Source organism: Aspergillus niger (genome assembly GCF_000002855.4).
Source record: "Aspergillus niger supercontig An08".
NCBI classification, from domain to species: Eukaryota; Fungi; Ascomycota; class Eurotiomycetes; order Eurotiales; family Aspergillaceae; genus Aspergillus; species Aspergillus niger.
Window position 1 is genome coordinate 175,938 of NT_166524.1, and position 18,251 is coordinate 194,188.

The 18,251-nt window shown below is 52.4% G+C and overlaps 10 protein-coding genes across 10 annotated transcripts; 4 read left to right on the forward strand and 6 right to left on the reverse strand.

Annotated features, from left to right (window-relative positions):
• Positions 1 to 567: 567 nt before the first annotated feature.
• Positions 568 to 1,154, reverse strand: An08g00890 (uncharacterized protein; the record flags this gene model as incomplete). Its single annotated transcript, XM_001392170.3, has 2 exons — positions 568 to 1,016; positions 1,094 to 1,154. The coding sequence occupies 2 exons, from the start codon at positions 1,152 to 1,154 to the stop codon at positions 568 to 570; spliced, it is 510 nt and encodes a 169-aa protein (XP_001392207.3).
• Positions 1,155 to 1,774: 620 nt separating this feature from the next.
• On the forward strand, positions 1,775 to 2,163 carry An08g00900 (uncharacterized protein; the record flags this gene model as incomplete). The annotated part of the gene is given in 2 exon segments (XM_059748808.1): positions 1,775 to 1,893; positions 1,981 to 2,163. Coding segments are annotated over 2 exon segments (302 nt in total), but the record flags the coding sequence as incomplete, so codon positions are not given.
• A 257-nt stretch (positions 2,164 to 2,420) lies between these two features.
• An08g00910 (uncharacterized protein) lies at positions 2,421 to 4,610 on the reverse strand (the record flags this gene model as incomplete). Its single annotated transcript, XM_001392172.1, has 1 exon — positions 2,421 to 4,610. The coding sequence occupies one exon, from the start codon at positions 4,608 to 4,610 to the stop codon at positions 2,421 to 2,423; it is 2,190 nt and encodes a 729-aa protein (XP_001392209.1).
• Positions 4,611 to 5,234: 624 nt separating this feature from the next.
• An08g00920 (uncharacterized protein) lies at positions 5,235 to 5,846 on the forward strand (the record flags this gene model as incomplete). Its single annotated transcript, XM_001392173.1, has 1 exon — positions 5,235 to 5,846. The coding sequence occupies one exon, from the start codon at positions 5,235 to 5,237 to the stop codon at positions 5,844 to 5,846; it is 612 nt and encodes a 203-aa protein (XP_001392210.1).
• Positions 5,847 to 6,165: 319 nt separating this feature from the next.
• An08g00930 (uncharacterized protein) lies at positions 6,166 to 7,190 on the reverse strand (the record flags this gene model as incomplete). The annotated part of the gene is made up of 3 exons (XM_059748809.1): positions 6,166 to 6,850; positions 6,917 to 7,052; positions 7,106 to 7,190. The coding sequence occupies 3 exons, from the start codon at positions 7,188 to 7,190 to the stop codon at positions 6,166 to 6,168; spliced, it is 906 nt and encodes a 301-aa protein (XP_059603889.1).
• A 973-nt stretch (positions 7,191 to 8,163) lies between these two features.
• An08g00940 (uncharacterized protein) lies at positions 8,164 to 10,718 on the forward strand (the record flags this gene model as incomplete). The annotated part of the gene is made up of 3 exons (XM_059748810.1): positions 8,164 to 9,050; positions 9,112 to 9,252; positions 9,311 to 10,718. 3 exons carry the CDS (start codon positions 8,164 to 8,166, stop codon positions 10,716 to 10,718), a joined length of 2,436 nt encoding a protein of 811 aa, XP_059603890.1.
• A 677-nt stretch (positions 10,719 to 11,395) lies between these two features.
• Positions 11,396 to 12,076, reverse strand: An08g00950 (mitochondrial 54S ribosomal protein bL17m; the record flags this gene model as incomplete). Its single annotated transcript, XM_001392176.1, has 2 exons — positions 11,396 to 11,755; positions 11,861 to 12,076. The coding sequence occupies 2 exons, from the start codon at positions 12,074 to 12,076 to the stop codon at positions 11,396 to 11,398; spliced, it is 576 nt and encodes a 191-aa protein (XP_001392213.1).
• A 782-nt stretch (positions 12,077 to 12,858) lies between these two features.
• Positions 12,859 to 14,414, reverse strand: An08g00960 (uncharacterized protein; the record flags this gene model as incomplete). The annotated part of the gene is made up of 2 exons (XM_001392177.3): positions 12,859 to 13,312; positions 13,633 to 14,414. The coding sequence occupies 2 exons, from the start codon at positions 14,412 to 14,414 to the stop codon at positions 12,859 to 12,861; spliced, it is 1,236 nt and encodes a 411-aa protein (XP_001392214.3).
• Positions 14,415 to 15,066: 652 nt separating this feature from the next.
• rps28 (40S ribosomal protein uS12) lies at positions 15,067 to 15,697 on the forward strand (the record flags this gene model as incomplete). Its single annotated transcript, XM_001392178.3, has 2 exons — positions 15,067 to 15,325; positions 15,519 to 15,697. The coding sequence occupies 2 exons, from the start codon at positions 15,067 to 15,069 to the stop codon at positions 15,695 to 15,697; spliced, it is 438 nt and encodes a 145-aa protein (XP_001392215.1).
• A 552-nt stretch (positions 15,698 to 16,249) lies between these two features.
• An08g00980 (uncharacterized protein) lies at positions 16,250 to 17,757 on the reverse strand (the record flags this gene model as incomplete). The annotated part of the gene is made up of 4 exons (XM_059748811.1): positions 16,250 to 16,322; positions 16,378 to 17,197; positions 17,298 to 17,593; positions 17,660 to 17,757. 4 exons carry the CDS (start codon positions 17,755 to 17,757, stop codon positions 16,250 to 16,252), a joined length of 1,287 nt encoding a protein of 428 aa, XP_059603891.1.
• Between the last annotated feature and the right edge of the window lie 494 nt (positions 17,758 to 18,251).

The window sequence follows — 18,251 nt, forward strand, 5'->3', positions numbered from 1 at the left end:
TGAAAGAAAAGAGCAACGAACGGCGTATGGGAGTCCGTCTGTCTGGCTTGAAATGGAAAATAAAAATGGGAAAAGAGAGCAGAAGAGGTGCTTTAACATACACGCGATCAGCCTAGAACCAGAAGCTTGCATTTCGTTATTGTCCTGGTCTCTTGTATGTGATGTAGGGTCGGGTGACAGTGTCAGGGTGGTTTTTGGTACATATGCAATGCCTTTGGGGCTAGTTGACTTTCCTGTCCATCTATTCTGTTGATAGACGTTGCAATAGAGTACGAACTAGGGTAGATCATGTCTTATCGATGGACTTTACCTTTTCCAGTAGTGACGGATCTCCTGATAAGTTTTCATTTATCTAGGGAGCTAGTTGGTTTTAGCTAAGTAAGAGTTTCGATCTTGATACATAACAAACGCCCCCCCAATGCCGACCAGATAGTGGATATCATATTTGTTTAAGAAGCAGGTGGAACAGACCCTATCCCTGTAGTCCCGAACGCCAGAAAGTAGAGGAGGAAAAAGAAAAACAAATCAGCAGCCAGAGAAAGGTATCGGGCAAGATCAAATCTCAGCTCATCCCACAACTTTTCTCTTCTTCGGCGCCGTATCCTCCGTGGCATCCGAATCCCTTCTTGCATTTCTCTTCCCCTTGCCCTTACTCTTCTTCCCATCAACACTTTCGCCAAGTTCCTCAAGACCCTTCTTGCCCGCATCCTTCAAGTTCCCGACCTGATCGTCATTCTGATCAAATGCCTTACGAGCCTCTTTCAGCTCACGCTCCATGCGAAGAAGTTCCTGCACACGACCAAGCTTGTTGGGATCCCGGCGCAGCGCAAACCGGAAGTCATCGACCTTGATCTTCTGCCGGCGGGAGTAGCTGGCGTACTGGGCCGCACCGTGACACATTTCGAGAACGAAGTCGGTGACAATCTCGTCCAGAACACGGATGGTTTCGGGGAGTGGTTCGGCGGGAAACGAAGGGTGCGGACGGGGGTCACCATAGGCAAGAAGGAGGAGGCGGACTGATGTGAGGGTTCATGTTAGCAACCAGAACTATAGGTCCAGCTATCGATTTACATATCGACGGCGACAGACGTACGTTCAGATGCAAAGTTCATCTGACCCTTGTGCCTAGCGGCACGGGCTCGTGGTTCCGCCATATTATTCTTCTTATTGGGCCCTTTTCTATTGCTGTTTTTGTTGGTCGAGGACTGTTCGTCCGCTGCGGCGACGGGTTTCGGTTTGAAGGCGGGACGGTATCCGGCGCGGATTAGTTCTGTTTCCTGGGGATTGAACGGCCAAGCAGAAGCGAGCTGACTCGACACATGGCCAGTGCTGGGCTGACGGGAAGAGGCTGGTGAAGCCCTAGAAGTCTGCTGCGATGGCAGAGAGCGACGATGAGGTTGCGAGGCTGGACGGACAGAAGGTGTGTTGCGAATTGAAGCAGGAGCTGCGGCGGAACGATGGCCGGACTTCCGCGCGGAAAGGCGGTGGGAACTCGTGACGGAGGACATGGTGGCAGAATCGCTTGGTTTGGTTGCGCGCGGGACGGAGGTCGTCTGGCTCATCATGTGTTACTCTCGTCACTTGGTTTGCACGGACGATTGGGGTACCTTTTGAGATACAGACGACCTGGGAGGGATTGGAGAAAAGAAGAGGAAAGTAAATCAAAGACAGTGAGGTAGTCAACGATCGGTTACCCTCAAGATGGTCAGTGAATACTCCACAATATCCCACTTGCTGCCACATCTACTGGCAATGGATCGTTGACTTCTCGTGTATGATGCAGTCGGCCTTGTTCAACTTTCAGTCACTTCTGCTCGTGTTTTTGCTTATCATCTGCACGAGCACATATGCACACTCGATGATGCCGGGGATTATGGACCGCAATCAGAGCGGGTAAGTGCTGCTGACTGCTGCTTTCTGCAGCGGACCTCAAGTCGAGTCTATGAAGTGACATGATTCTAATCTGACCTTATATTCAGCTTCTTTGGGATCTTCTGGAAGTGTGCTAGGATCGGTGAACGGTTGAGTCCGTATGTCAGTATATGCTGCGTGGTGATGGCTGTAAGTATATTAAGCACCTTCCCGGAACCAACTACTAGCTTAGCCTGGAATGCTAATGTCCATGCTCTTGCCAGGTCTCGATTTTCTTCGGCGGCTGATTGACTCGCCTCATCTCCATGCGGTCTCAGATTAGATGGTCATTCTACCAGGTGGTGGCGTTATCGAAGCTTCTCTTTTTTGCATCTTCTTTTCTTGCAGGGGTCTCTCATGATTATTGATCTGTATATCGTACATAAATGCTACACTATCAGGATGTCTATGTTCAAGAATGATTTTGTCCAAACCACCGTAGTCCCAGGTCCGCGCTAGAGATGCAAGAGAAGAAACAGAAAGAGACGGGAAACAGAAAGAAGGGTATCTCATGCGTTGGCCTTTAGACGCTGCAGGCCTCGATCGAGCAGCTGCTCAGTTTCCGCTTCGTCCAGGTGGGGAGATTCGGGGTTCGGGTTGAAAGCATCCCTCCTCAAGTGAGATGCAGATTTCAGGTCCAACTGCTCCACCGCAATCCAGAGCTGCTCCGGGTCTCGGAGGTAGCGCAGGCCCTTCATCGTATAAGCATCAATGGAAAGGCCTTGATCTTCGAGATCTTTGATGGACTGCGCGATGGCAGATGCATTTTGCTGGCTCGCAAACCCGCTGATGATGACATTCCAAGTAGTCATGCTGTATACAACACCATGCTTAGCCATCATCTCTCTCACCTTCTCAGCCGCGAGTGGCTGGTTGTTATAGATGAAAGCACTCAACAGCAGCGTCCAAGTCAAGACCGTTGGCTGTGTCTGCGTGAAAGTTGACTCAGAATTGCCAGTTTTGGCGCCAACCTCAGTGGCAGACTGTAACATGTCTTCAACAACGCGCACAGCGGGCCGTAACCCGTGTGGATTGTTACGATACGCAAGCATGAACTCATTGTAGGTATGGTCGGTCGCAGCTAGAGGGGCTACGTCTTTGTGGCCTTGCAACACCAATTCCCGGAACCTGGTATAAACACGTTCGACGCTGCCCACGTGAGCTTGACACCGGAGCCAAGTCGCAATCACGAGATACAAGGCAATGACGGACGGTGGGGTCTTTTCGCCAGTTGTTGGAAGATCGTACTGACGAGGGACAATCGAGAGCTCTTTTAGGGGCGTTATGTCATGCAGCTCACAATACATGCGCAGCAGTGAGTAGAAAATCTCCCGGCGGTCTGTAGCACCATCGAGATGCTTGACGTTGAAAACGAAGTGAGAGTGGAAGAGCTTGCTCGCAATATAGGGGTTCTTCTTGAGCTCTGGCTGGCTTTCAAGTTCCTCCATCAAGTGTGTCATTCGCTCCCTGTCTTGACGAGCGACAGCATCGCTAAGTAGAGTCAGATAAGTGTACGAATCGAGCTGGAAGCCTTGAGCCTTCATATGGCGCAATACATCAAGCCCGAGTTGAGGATCCCCTGTCTTGAAGGCGTTAGAGAGCACCACGTTCATCATGTCTCGGTCAGGCTGCACCCCCATACTGAGGAGTTCGGGAAGAATGCGGAAATTGCGTCCATCCGGGCCATCCACAACCGAGTCGAGAACCAAGAGCTTGCTGCAATGGCGTGAAACTGCTATCTCCATAGGACTTTGATGTAATCTCCAAAACTGCCGCCCAGCCCGGCGCAGTGCCAGGAGTGCGTTGTCAACGTCTTTGAATTCCGTGAAGCGGCCCATGAAACCAAGGTAGGTCTCGCCCTTCAATCTGTGCTTTCGAGTCTCCACAAGATTCCATGCCTCATAAACTGCGCTACGGTCAGCCTTCTTTATGTAGAAGCGCACACCCTTCTGCGGCACATAGGAGACAGGCCACTGCATGGGATCCAAGCAGATACGTATGACAGACTGATAGTTGTGGGAATTTTTCCTCCACCGCTGCATCTCACCAGAATGAAGAGTGTCCAAATAGATCAGGCAGTCCGCAATCATGGCAAATACTGGTTTAACAGAAGCCTGACAAGTGACTAGGAGGAATTCCAAGGCCAGCTCAGGAGAATTCCGTAATAGCCACAGCGACAATCGCCCCCAGTGGATCTCCATTTCCATCGGGGTTAGGCCATTCCAGGCCTCACGGAACGCTCCCAGGCTGTCCGTTTGAATGGCCTCCAGCAGCTCCTTATCTTTTGAGTCTAGAGGGTAAGGCACCAACTCTTCCTGCACCTCTCTCTCCTCGTACTTCGCCTGAAACAACTCTCTTTGCGCAAATCTCCATTTTCGAATATCATCTCCACTGCACATATATGATCCGGATCTAATAGCCAAATCCAAGGCTTTGGTTTCTTTTCCAAACCGCAATGTCAAGAGCGGCTTCACATCGCTGAAGCTCGCGAGGGTAGGTGGGGTGCGCAAATTGCGTTTCTGCACGACGGAAAGTGTGGTGTGTTTGTTGATGATCGATAGTAAAGTTGCATTGCGAGAACCGGCTCCGGGTGACAGAAGTGAGAACTCCCTTTTGGTAATCGAGGGCTGATTGTGAAATACACGATTCCCTGCAGATCGGCCAAAGGTAGTTGTATGGAAGAGGCGCTGGGGCTTCATTTCCGGGTTAACAGTGCAGTAGACGCTGGAAGGCCTCAGACCATTGGTTAGAACATCCAGCTGACTCGACGTATTCGATCGCGGCGCATTGTCGACAAAGGATCTTGTATCGTAGTGTCCTTCTCTCCGTCGCCCAAAGCGGAGCCTGTGCTGCGGGCTATGGGACGGCAATCCAGCGCAGACGCGGGAACGCGGGAGATGGTGCGGACAAGGTAACATTCAGACTCACAGCTCGTTCAGCTCATATCTCGATTGAAGGTTGCCAGAACAATCACAGCGCGGGTTTGGACCGGGGAAAGAAGGGAAGCACGATTGTTGCGGCCAATAATCTTTCCCTCCGCCGCCGGATTTTGCTCCGGCGCCGATGTGGCTGGTGCGTTACAGATGTGGCGCAGCACCGCCCGATAACCAAGCACAAGCAAGTTACCTACCGAAAGATCATTCTAGACTTCATCATTACTTTGTCTGAGATTCTCGGGCGACGCGAGACCCTCTCGAAGAGACTTGGAGTTTTCTGCGGGCAGAATCAAAAGAATCGTTCCTCCTTTTACACCCCGTACTCACACCATATCGTGAAAACCTCCCCCGCTCGATTTTTATATCCGACCCTCCTCCCCCGCCGTGATGTCGTCAAATCATGCTTCTCTTGATGCGGCGGCAAATGAGCGCAAAGCACGCCTTGCAAAGCTTGCCGCGTTGAAGCGCAAACAACCAGAGCCAGAGCCATTGACCGAAACTGGCGCCGCCGATGAAGAATTAGAAGATGCTGCCCCCGATGTAACAAAGCAATACCTCTCCGGGAGGAACTACGACGCAGAAATGCGCGGCCCAAAGCTGGGTTTCGACACCGCCCCGTCAGATGGTCAGATCACCGTGGAAGCGCAGGCTGCAGAGATCGCAAGGGCCACCGCAGAGCAAGCGAAGAAGGATGAGGAAGGTGACCAGCCCATTGACCTCTTCAAGCTACAGCCTAAGAAGCCGAATTGGGATTTGAAGCGGGACTTGGATGAGAAGATGAACGTCCTCAACGTTCGAACTCAGAATGCGATTGCGAAGCTTGTTCGCCAACGGATAGAAGAGGCACAACGCGCAGCTCAGGCGAAAGGGACAGGTGCCAATGGAGGTGAACAGGGCGAAGAAGTGGGCATTGAAGGTGATATGTTGGTTCAGGGCATTCATGTCCGTGAGAGGGAAGAAGAGGAGGCAGGCAATGGTCTGGAGGATGATGAGGCATGATTTTGATACCCCATGGAAAGATGTATGGTAGCAGTTGCGATTCGGTCTCATCTCTTTGCATCTTGCTTTTACAGGCGCCCACAGTTGGAGGATTTGGGACAAGTGTCGCAAGGCGTTGAGGATCTTTGCATACGATTTACTTGGAAAATTACTTTCAATGCATTAGCCTTCTGTATGGTCTTACTATAGTACAGCCCCTCGTTTATAATCCTTGGAGAACCAGCCCGTGGTGATGAGCCTCGAAAGAGGGAAAACGCCAAACTCCCGCACATCCTTTTGTCCAGTACTTTTTCTATTCCAAACCTCAAGCCAAAGACACCTAGCTGCCCATGTTCATGGACTGCGTCAACGCAAGACGCTTGCTGTAAGGACTGAGACTCCTCTCACGGGGCGGAGGCGGCGCACGTCCTTGGCCCCGTCCATCCTTCTGCGAGCGACCCGGACCATCCCTATAATCTCTTGAAGCAGGATAGCTACGCTCCGGCCGCTTCTCTGGGGTCGCAGACCGTCTCGCCCTGGCAATTCGGCTGTGATCCACGCTCTGACTTCGGGACCTGTCTCGTCGTTCACGGTCCCGCGACATGTGTCGAGGCCGGCCCCGTTCTTCGGGGCTGGATTCTCGACGCCTCCGCCGGGTGTTTCTGTCACCCTGCCATTCACGCGATCGAGAACGTGAATCTCTGTCCCTGGACGAGTAGGAGACTGCAGAATCATGGGAAGACGCATCGCTGTAGCGTCTCTTCCTGGGTCCGGAGACATGGGAAGAGATGGACCTTGTTCGGCCATGGCTCTTCCTAGCACCATAGTCCGCATGGCGAGAGGGCGATCTCGAGTGTGACCGACTGGTCGATATCGTCGATACCGAGCTGACCGAATGTGATGATGCTGACCGAGCTCGTTTAGAGGTCTGAGTGCGACTGTCAAGAGGGTCCGCCTCATCATGCTCTCTTTTGCGACCTCGTTCTTCCTCACGCTTAGCAAGAATCTCAGTCGCTAGTCCTTTGCTATACGCATTTTAGCACCTACTCCTGACAGCTCGCTCATGAGATAGATAGAAAGAGTAGACCTACGTGCGCGACGAGTCACTAGGGACATCAGCTGAGAGTTGCGGCCGCAGTTTGGGGTTCAACAACTGCTGCGTGCGTGATGGACGAGACATGTACGGCCGCTCCTGGGCGGTCACTGTACATTCATAACTATAGTGCCGTGCTGGGACCGTCAGCAAATATGAAAATAAAGTGTAGATGGTCTTTACGTATCTCGTTTCAGGCATTTTTGACACAAGGTGCTAGGAGTTGCCTTGGTAGGGCCTCTGAGGCCGGGAGCATTTCGATAGCGATTCATCCGGGGCGCAGGTCGAGTCAGTAGCGGAGTCAAAAAAAAAGGAGCTATGGATCGACTGCCTGACCGAAACACAAGAGCACAAATGACAAAAGATCCCCGCACGCCTGGAAATCAGCCTGGATATCCCAAACCCAAGCTCTTTCCCCCCCGCGGCTGTCGCAGGCAGAATGTGGGCCGGGCCGACTAGGTTAGGCGCGCGGCTAAGCGCGGGCGGCGGCCCACGAAGGAGGAGCCAAGCGAAACCCGCCCGATTGACTTGAAGCGTTGCTCGTTCCTTCTCAGCCCAAAAGATCAAAAAGCCGGTCCAGCATCGTCGGCCTGCCCTTTACCCACTCCCCATCCACATCCACTTTCTCCCCCCAAACCTGCCCTCCGGTGTTAGTGGAAGTCCAAGGGCGCTTCCGTCACGACTCCCACTCCCTACTTTTCTTCGACTGGCTTGGTTCGTGTCCTGATCGTCCCCGTTGGTGGAAGGAAACCTCATTTCCTCCCTCTGGAATCCTTCCTCTTCCCCCCCAAAGACAAGTGTTGCATATCGAAAGCCATGAGCCAATCGTTCTGACCATCGTGTAAGAGCAGTTTTCTCTCTCCCTTCCTCTCTTGGTCTGCCTGCTTGCCTGCATCCTCCCGTATTCCGGCTCCTGATCAGCCAATCTCCACCCCGCTTCTCACAGAGCACGGCTTTGTGACATTCCGACCGGATCTGACGTCGAAGCAGCTTTCCTTATGGCGACCTCCGTTTTCCAGATATGTGCCGTCTTTCTTTTTGGGCTTGTGTGAAGTGGGATCTTTGAGTGGCTTTTGATCGATATTCATTTCGGCTTTTTCTTCGTCAACACCTGAGCGGGCAGACTGCAGTCTCTCGTCGGGTTTTCCCCTTATTCAATCCGTCCGTATCCGATCGTTTATTGCTTCAGCGGAAGGAATTACGCTACAAGAACCCTGGACGTTTGGCTCAGAGAGTCAGGGAATAATGGCATCCAAGAGTTCCACAAGAGACGAGCATCGTCTTTCCTTTGCAAAGGTAGGTGCTGCGTTGCTGGTCGGCCAACGGCGGGCTCTTGCTGACCCGCTTGAGCAGATTGCGGCCATGCCTCCGCCATCAAATCCGGAAGCCCCCGTATCATCTGACGAATTGAACGGCCCACAGTCCGTCGACAACCCATCATCATGTTCCGAACAACGTGGCTCGGAAAATGTCCCCTCCAACCAGGGAGATCCGACCCCTGTCCGAAACGAGGCTGCCGCTGATGATCGAAACGTCGACAGTTTATCTCAGGCCGTGCATGGTGTCAGCATCGATGACAGAAAGTACCACGACGGTCCTGTGTTCTCCACTGAGGCTGCAGACAACGGTTCTCTGAAACGAGAGAACTCGTTTGAGGACGATCGTACCCATCTTTCCAACTCCTCTACCAAGCCCACGAGCTTCGACTCTAAGAGCATGGCTTCTGTGACGACATTCGCAATGGACGAAAAAGATTCTTTGCGTCCGGATGACAGTGCGAGCGTTCAGGCTATTGATGAGGAGGAGTCTCTATCTGGGCACGCTTCCGGTGCCCCCAATTCATTGACAGGGTCAGAGTCAGGTGCCCGCGGATTCATACAGAGACCTCGGGGAATCCTCCAGCCGACGGTACCTATCTTCAATGATGGTATACAGCGCACGAATGGTGCCATGCTGCCAGACACTGTCGCCAACAATTACGCGAACGCCGATGCTTTCCAAGCAGGACGGCCTATACATGGGTTCCCGTCAGAGCCCGACGAGAAACTCCTCGAGGCTATGAAGTCCCCCAAAGACCGCCTCTTGATTCTTCAACTGGAAGAAAAGGTCCGATACTTTATACAAAATTCTAAGTAAGTCGGCCCACCGTGCTGCCTTCGTGGTCCTGAGTTTAATATTCTGACGATTTCCTAGGGAGCACTCTTTGGAACTCCCGCCTTCGAACGCTTTTGGGCGGCTCCTTGCACACAAGCTGGGCGATTACTACCATCTGACGCACTTCGTTGACAATAACGTCACGTCCGTCCGGCTTCACCGGACGCCTTTTTGTCGGCTGTAAGTCTGCGCTGCGATGCTCACTTCTTTTATAGTTGACTTGTGCTAACCTTTGTAGCCCCACGCCTCTCTCAGTTCTCCACGCTGCGACTAATAGTACTCCGCCTCCCGCCATGCCTGCCATGAAGATCATGCGCCGTACTGATAGTGAGCGGCCTTCCACCGAGGGTAGCATCGCGGCAAGCTCCTCCGCTCCGTCTAAGAACGGGTCCGAAGCGGGGGACAGTGGAAATGACGGGGAAAGGGGATCTACCCCGGCAAAGGACAGGTTGACCTTGACCCGCGAAGAGAGGGAAGCCAAGTACCAGGAAGCTAGGGAGCGGATTTTCCGTGATTTTACCGAGTCGAAAAGTTCCGAGAACGCCAATGGCGATTCCGGTACCAATATGTCACGCTCGAGCTCAACAAGTGGACGCAAAAAGGCGCACCGACAGAAAACTCCTCACGATGACAGTTTTGAGGTTCGATCTCAGTTCAACGCGTATTATCCAGGAATGCCTTATGCCAACGGACCCATGCCCTACGGCATGCCTGTCAATGACCCGTCTTTTCCAACCCAACCTTGCATGGTGGGACCCGGTGTGTCGCCCCCTACTATGGGCTACGGTCATGGTGGCCAGGCTAGTCCAATGTATTCTGGGCCCGTGAACTTGAATGCTATGCCGCATTATTCGATGCCTGTGTCGCCTCAGATGACTCCTAGTGGCCCATGGCAGAATGGCCCTGTGCCACAACAGTCCCCCTACTCTGGTTATGCGACCATCAACCAGTCGCCCGCGATGGCATCCACTAAGTCGTCTCCTGCATTGGGCAGTTATCCTATGCCAAACTCCGTCCAATATCAACCCAATCCTGGTTGGTCCACGCCACCTTATGCCGGCGGCTATCCACAACCATCACATCGCAATCCTCCCCCATCGGGATGGGCCGGCTATCAAACGCAGCCTCCTACACCAACTTCTTATCCTTATGCTCAGTATCCCGGACAGCCCATGAGTCCGGGCATGCAGGGTCACGGCGGTGCTCACCCTTTGCCCGGAAGCTTCAATAGGTCGCCTTTCAATCCACAGACCCGCTCGTTTGTCCCTGGTGGTGCGGCGTTAGCACGGCACCCCAGCAAGGGCAACCAGCATGGTATGAACCCATATCCCGGTATGCAACCGGGTATGCAGCCCCAGTGGTCCGGATTTCAAGATATGAACAGCAAGGCTCAAGACATGCCTGGTTCAGTTGGACATGGCCCGACCCGCGGTGGGCCTTCGGGAAGCAGAGACTCTATTGCGAAATGGGGGACACCGTCACACCTGCCACCCAAGCCACCACCGTCCGAGGTGCCTTCTGACTTTGACTTGAAACCGCGCAGTGGGCCCAGCTCGACGCATCCTTACTCAGGCAACACGCTCCCCGCCACCAAGAACGGGCCGCTTGTTGTTTCTGGCGGAGCAAGTCTGCCACGGGTAAATTAAGTTGCTCCTGCCTACGGCAGACTAAGCTTCTCTTCATTAGAGTGATACTACTACTTGACTGCTTTCTACAAAAGTACATATGGTTCAATGTTGGCGTGATGTGTCGCTGGTGGCAAGGTTCCTGACGTGGCCGTTCTGTATCTCTGGAAGATTAGACACAGGAACTGTTTGTTGTGATCAGCGTCGCATCGTTAGTCGGAGAGAGGAATGATTTGATGAGTGGGAACTGGGTTTCAAGGTCCTGTCAGCGCCGCCCAACCCCTCGCGGTCGACGACTGGGATTTCGTGGGCGTTCGGGACTTGGTTGGAAACCTGAATTACTTCGATGTACTTTGAGCATTGCTATGTTTGCTAGATCTTGCTGGCTTGGGAAGGGCAGGCGATAGTGCTTAGATAAATAAACTGTATGACACCAAGTGCTAGTATCTTGTTAATAGATGTAATAAGTAGTCTACACTTCCTGAGATAATCTCGATGACTGGGGAGGAACGGTCCAATCTACATACACGACACTACAGGGGGAAATAACAGCTAAAATTACACAATCATGACTAGCCAAAACACAGGGCCCAAGCACACAACAGTGAAGGTGAAGGAATAATAAAGATACACAATATAAAGGCCAACTAGGCCACCACTACCACACCCATCACTCACTCACCCACTCATTCATCATTTTATTGCTTCGCAGGCTTCGCCTTCCCCGCGTCCTCCTTCCCGTGACCCGTGATCTCTAACCGCTTGATCTCCCTCTCCAGATCAGCAATCCCTCCTTTCCGGAACCGTGTGACCTTATTGACATTCATCGTAGTGAGTTCATTGAGGGTCTCCAGGCCCTGAGACCGCTGCCTAGCAACTGTCCGCGCCGTCAAAGCAAACCGCATATCTTTAGGTCCATCTACCAACTCCAGGATTGCGCTGGCGGCTTGATCGTCCTTCTTGGGTTCGACGCGCAGAACTCGCGTGTAGCCACCGGGGCGTTCGGCGTAGCGTTCACGAAGAGGACCGAAGAGTTTGGGGAGGAGCTCGTGGGGGGTCTATTATTCCTTGGTTAGTTGAGAATGTTCGCTTTCCTCTATCGTATGTTCTCCACGGTATGTATGTATGTGTTTGAGAAAGAGAAGATAAGGACTGCGTCATACATAAAACGTCGACAATGCGCGTTTCCGACTGGCTTCGGTGTTCTTCTTGCCCAGGGTGATCAACTTCTCGGCCAGTCGTTGCGCCTCCTTGGCCTTGGCCCATGTGGTTGTGATGGATTCATGCTGGAAGAGGGAGGTGACGAGGTTGCGGAGCAGAGCCTGTCTGTGGGAGGACTTGCGGCTCAAATGGCGGAACTTGGTAGCACCTCCGGCCATAGTGTTGGTGGTGGTGAGGGAGGTTTAAGAATGGGTGTCTTTTCGGGAGGTTGTGTTGATGAATGGGATATGTTGGCTTCGAGGCCAGGCGGTGGGATCGGATGGATCAAGTCGAAAAGACCGAAAGGGATTGAAACCGGTAAGGGGCAATGGGATATCAGGAGTCGCCGGTTGTTTTCGTCGTCGTTCAGAGGGAAAGATGAAGCTGGAGATGGAGATGGCGGAAAGATTCGATTCGCCGCGTAGCCAATCGGAGTGCGGGTACGGCAGCCCCGACTTTCTCCTCCGTTTGAGAACATCTTGAACTTCCTTCCTTCGATCCCATTGAGCCATTTTGCGTCTTACGATTGGGGATTCTCTTTTGCCTGAACTGTACAGTGACATTTGAAAAGTTGGGCAGATCCGTTTTGTCCCATCTCCGCTTGGTGATCACATCAGACCAGACCGATCTTCTTGTCGTTCCATCTCAATCGATCCCGATTGTCTGATTGTCCGCAAGGGCTCTGCAGTACCCCCGCTTTCATCTGTACAATCTAACAATCTCGACATCCTCTAATTTGGCTCTTGTCAAGCCATCTGTGAATATTAAGTCTTATTATTCGAAAATAGAGATAGCATGGGCTTCTTCACTGGCTTCGTAAGTCTCCATTCTACCTTTCCTCTCTTTAACACCCATCCATCCATCTATCCATTCTACATCCATCCCTTCAACTCCATCCACCTCCTCGTATACAAACCGAACCACCAGAACTTACACCCATATCAGTTCAGCGGCTTTGCCCTCACCACCTCCGTCCTGTACATCTCACTCCAAGTACACAAAGCCAATCGCCTGGAACAGCGCAATGCCATTCGCGAACAAACCCGTGCGCTGAACTGGCTGGCCTCATCGGCAGGCGCATACGACCGTCGCTTACTGCCTCAGGAGACCCAGAAGCGTCCGGGTGAGCAAGAAGACCGGGCAACGAAACCCGCCTTGAAGGACTTTTTGAAACATCGCTGGAACCAGGAGGTCGAGACGTTGGCGAGGAAGGCGTATGAGAGTCGGTGGGAGGATGCGCGGGATACGGCTGTGGAGGGGTGGAAGACGGTGATGAGGTTGGTGAAGAAGGAGTAGATGAATACTTGTCCTGATCCTGCCTTTTATTCATGGTTTGTGTTAGGTGCTGATGTGGGTGTGGGCTTGATGGAGATGAAGTTTCAGATACCCTCTTGGTTTTGTTCATATAAATTTTTCTTTAGCTTTGATTTGTTTGACTAGCGGTATAATGCTACGGTTTCTGGTTTTTCTCTGGTTGATAGTGTTTGCTAGGTTCATGGAGGAGGGCTTGTTAAGAGGTTGTTGCCGCCTATGTGGTGGAATGTGATAGCGGATTGTCGCAGACTTGATGCGATTGTCTTGCGATTGCTGGTACCTGGGCAAGTGTATGCCGCGTTGGCAGCAATCCACATCCACTGTCAGTGGGCTAGTCGCCTCGCTCTCTTATACAGAGGGCTATCACGCAGTCCGCATGGAAACATGGAACGAACGCTTCAGAGCCAACAGCCTAGCTCACCCAGTATCAGTCGTGGTCTGCGTCGTTGTACTCATGCTATCGGTATCGCTCCAGATATCTTTGCTCTCTCTTTCCACCGCGCGCATAGCCTGAGCGACTTCCTCTAGCTTAGCCACCACATCCAAGACACCATTATTAACCCGGTCAAAGTATCGATCATTAGCCTCCCGTCTCTCCCGTGCGAGGAGGATATCCTTTTCCGTCTCCTCATCCAGATTCCGCGAAGATCCATCCTCAGGATTAGCAGAATCGCCCGGCCCAGCCGTGCTTCGCGACGCCGGTCGCAGCGACGCATTACTCTTTGCCGTGGCAGCAGCAGCAGCGGCAACAGCACCTTTTGTCTCCACAACCTCGTCTCCGGCTTCGCTGCGTGCCCACGCCTGCGCAAGCTTCAGCTGCTTTGTCCGGAGATCTTCCAGCGCCTCGGAGTGCTTCTCCCCAAAAACATGTTCGCCCGTTGCCGCGCTCAGCTCGACCTCGGACAATGCGCTCTGCATCTCCTGCCATATGGCCTCGGAGCCATCCACCTCCCCCTTGGACTGCTTGCGAGTCAGGAATGGCGAAAGGGACCCCGGGGCCTCGAGGGTTCCCGCCCGGGACGAGCGATTGCGTTGCAAAGGCGGCCGCGGAGAGACTCCCGTCGACGGAACAGCAGATACTGGCGGGGGAAGAGAGAGATTGGAGGCATTATGTGACGGCGGGCCCTGGAAGAGGACAGGCGGGGGAAGACGCTGGGCACTTATCTTCCTGGTGTCCATTTTAGGATCCATCTTGGGATCCATTCTGAGGGTAGGATCCATGACTGGCAGTATAATCCTTTGCTATCCTTTGAGCTATAAATTAGACATTATAATGCGAATAGGACCGCAATTGGATCTTAACAATATAGGTAGAAAAGAAGAAACGTGGTGGTGAGTAGATAGCAAGTAGTGACAACATCCTTATCGTTATCAGGAACCACGGGGAGAACGACACAAAGAGAGGAGAGGGCCGAAGTTTCTCCGACTCCGACCCAGCCCGAGTCCCGTGCCTCGCTTAGCGGCCGTTTAGGGCGAAGCCGCACAGCAGAACATTTTCGATCTAGTCGAGCGACCGCCGGCCGTGAAAGCGAACCCCCCCTTCGACTTTCGACAACCATCCGCCCATCCAGCCAATTTTATCCATCAGTTCGGTACGTATAGAGACCCCCTATTGTGAATTTATATCACCAGTCGATCTTCCCTGGTTGCGAAAAGAAAAGAAAAAGACACGAGAAATTTCCCTACGCACAAAGTCCGCCTATATAACCCCGAATCTTGAAATCCGCATCATGTCCGCCACCAGAACCCTGCAACTTCAGCTTCTTCCGAACACCACCCATATATTGGAAAATACATAATTCTAACGGAAATTCTTGCTCTACAGTTCACCCTCCTTCGAACATAATCCGACAAGATGGGTAAGGGACAGCCCCGTGGTTTGAACGCCGCCCGCAAGCTCGCGACCACCCGTCGCGAGAACCGCTGGGCCGATCTGCACTACAAGAAGCGCCTCCTCGGTACTGCCTACAAGTCCTCTCCCTTCGGAGGTGCCTCCCACGCCAAGGGTATCGTTCTTGAGAAGGTCGGTGTTGAGGCCAAGCAGCCCAACTCCGCTATTCGCAAGTGTGTCAAGGTCCAGCTCATCAAGAACGGCAAGAAGGTTACCGCTTTCGGTGGGTGATCCTATCCTTTTCTTTTTCTATTTCCCGGTTGTGATGGATGTTTATGGTTTGGGGATTTTGTGATGGGATATTGTGCGGAGAATGGAGCAGAAGAAGGAGAAGGGAATAAAGGACGGAGTGGCAAACGGGAAATATCGCATATTCTTTAAGAGGGTATCGATTGGCTAACATATTTCCTGTATAGTCCCCAACGATGGTTGCTTGAACTTCATCGATGAGAACGACGAGGTCCTCCTCGCCGGTTTCGGTCGTAAGGGCAAGGCCAAGGGTGATATTCCCGGTGTCCGTTTCAAGGTCGTCAAGGTTTCCGGTGTCGGTCTGCTCGCTCTCTGGAAGGAGAAGAAGGAGAAGCCCCGCTCTTAAATAACCCAAACCCTGGGGAATTTAATAAAGATGCTATTAGCGGGGTGGAAGGGGGCCCATTCCATGGAAGAAGCTTCGGGGCAAAGGCAAAGCAAACACAAGTCTATGGTCTGGAATTGATGGTTCAGGACGGATGAGACCCTGCAAAATAAATACCATTTGCAGCGTACTACGATTGATATATCCATAAAAGATGGCGCCATGATTTATTTCTTTGGGAGGGCCCTAAAATTCAAATCCTTCAAAAAAATGAGTCTAGCTCTTGTCGTAATTGTTTCGTAAATTTAATAAATTTTTAAGTTTGCTACAATTCGCTGATCTAGAACGCGTGGACTATCTACGTTGGTTGGATGCATCAATCGATAAGGACTGATCTCATTCATAAAGATTATCCTAGTATCTCCGCGGGTATCGTTGCGTTCCATTGTCTATGCCCTTACGCCTTACTCATCTATAGCCGAACTTTTTGCATGTCATATTGCAGCCATCTGCATTCCCTTGAGCTTTTGTTCATATGTTGATTCATTTCCATTTCCATAATCCTCAAAACCATTAGACATTGATATCCTCCTTGCGGTAGTGGTCCGAGACAATACGGTAAAGGTAAGACGGCGCATGACCTCCCCTATAATGCTTGTCAGTTCTGCAGATGAAACGGGGCAAAAGGAATGGTAGCTTACAGGTTGGTGATGTAAAGATCGACAAGTTCCGCAGGGACATAGTCGTACAGCGGGTTCTGCACGTCAATCTGGTCTACCAGGTCACCGTCTTCGTATCCAATAACCTTGCTGACATCGCCATACTCGATCAGCGAGTCGAAATCGAATGGGTAGACAGGGCTGAGCTTGTAGACACCGCTCACAACGACCACGGGGGTCTGGTGCACCTTGGCCGCGCGAGCGATGACCCGCGTGCCTGCCGCAGCCACCAATCCGCCGTTGGCAAGAACCGAGTGCGTGCCCAAGATGACCTTGTTGACACGGGACATGAGCGCGAAGACTGCGGAATCAGGGATCAGGATAACAGTGATGCCCAGGGCGATCAAAGGTTTCTGGAAAGCCTCGGTGCTCAGAATGTCGTCGTCCTTGGGGGCCTGTCCGCTGACAGTGGCATGGGTCGCTTCATGGTTGTTGGGATAAGATTCGGCATGGATCACGGTGAACTTGCGCTTGGCCGCAGCCTTGAGCAAGAATTTCTGGACGGTAGTTGAGGATGTGTGTGTCAGGATGATTTCGTTGGAGTGAATGTGTTCCAGGGCGTAGGCCGCAATCTGGTCGTCTACCTGGCCCAACTCATCGATAATTTCGTTGATACCGTCCAGGACTTCGGCACGGATGTCTTTGTTGTGACTTTGGCCCAGTAGGCGGCCAGACGGAGACGCAGAGGCCGGGGTGCCAGGCAGAGACGACTCAGGCTCTGGGTGTGAGAGGAGACTGAACATGGAAATGGGTGTAGCTGACAGCGAAGTGAAAGGCTGTCTCGAGGATGACCGGTCGGAACCTTCATGGCGAGAAGAGAGAACCTCGGAGGGGTCTACAAACGGCGCTGTGGGTTAGCTTTTGCATAATCCTGGTTCGATGTGTTATAAAACAGGACTGACCATCCAAGGCACGAGGGGTCTGAGGCTGGCTCTCCGAGCCCGCTTCACTCAGAGTGAAGTCGGCCTCTCTGTCGTCTTCCGCTTCATCACGGATCAATCCGAGCACACGTCTGACAATATTTCCGACCACCATTTCCCTGGGCTGAGCGGCCATCACGCGCCTTCCCACATGCTGGACCCGCTCGATCATCTTGTTTGCATCCGAAGTCCGAGTAGCTGAGATAACACTGCGCAGGAGGTAGGCGGTTGCGGTCGCGCATGATCTGGAATGGCGAATCTGTCTGCGTTTCAGAAGCCTAGAGGCTGGTCAGTATGTTGCACGAGCTGCTGCGACACGCGGTGATATGACGTCGAGGACGCACGAGATCAGATCGTCAATCGATGTATCAATCGGATTCGTCTTCAAGGACTTGAGGAACGACGCCAATCCAGGCGTTAGGGCCGCGGAAGTGGACGGCATGGTTGCTATTAACCACGTAAAGGTCTCGTATTGAGTTGACAGGCAGGCTTAAAGGTCTTGACAAGCTCCAATTGCTTTCTAGTCAGGCACGCACAGTGTTAGAAGGTGGAGGAGTCATATTGTCGCGAACGGAAGCATACCTTTGGAGGTCGCTGAAAGTTTGCTCAAAATTGCACCGGTTGAGGATTGTATGACCAGGTCAAACCGGAGAATAACAAACTGCACGTGGTAAGACTTTTGGGGGTGGAAGAAGTGAGGATGTTAGGAGGAGAAGTCAAAGGGAGGAAGAGGAGGAGGAGAAGGTGGGATGTGGTGACGGCGGGAGAATTTGCCCGCTTTCTTTCGGTCTCATGCGCTCGGCCCAACCATACATACATACATACATACGGTCTCAGCGTAACATACGGCCAGGCCGCTTCTCTCTCACTGACTCTCCTCTTGCTCTCCCCACACTTTCTTACTTCGTCCCATCGTTCCTCAACTTCATCCGCCGG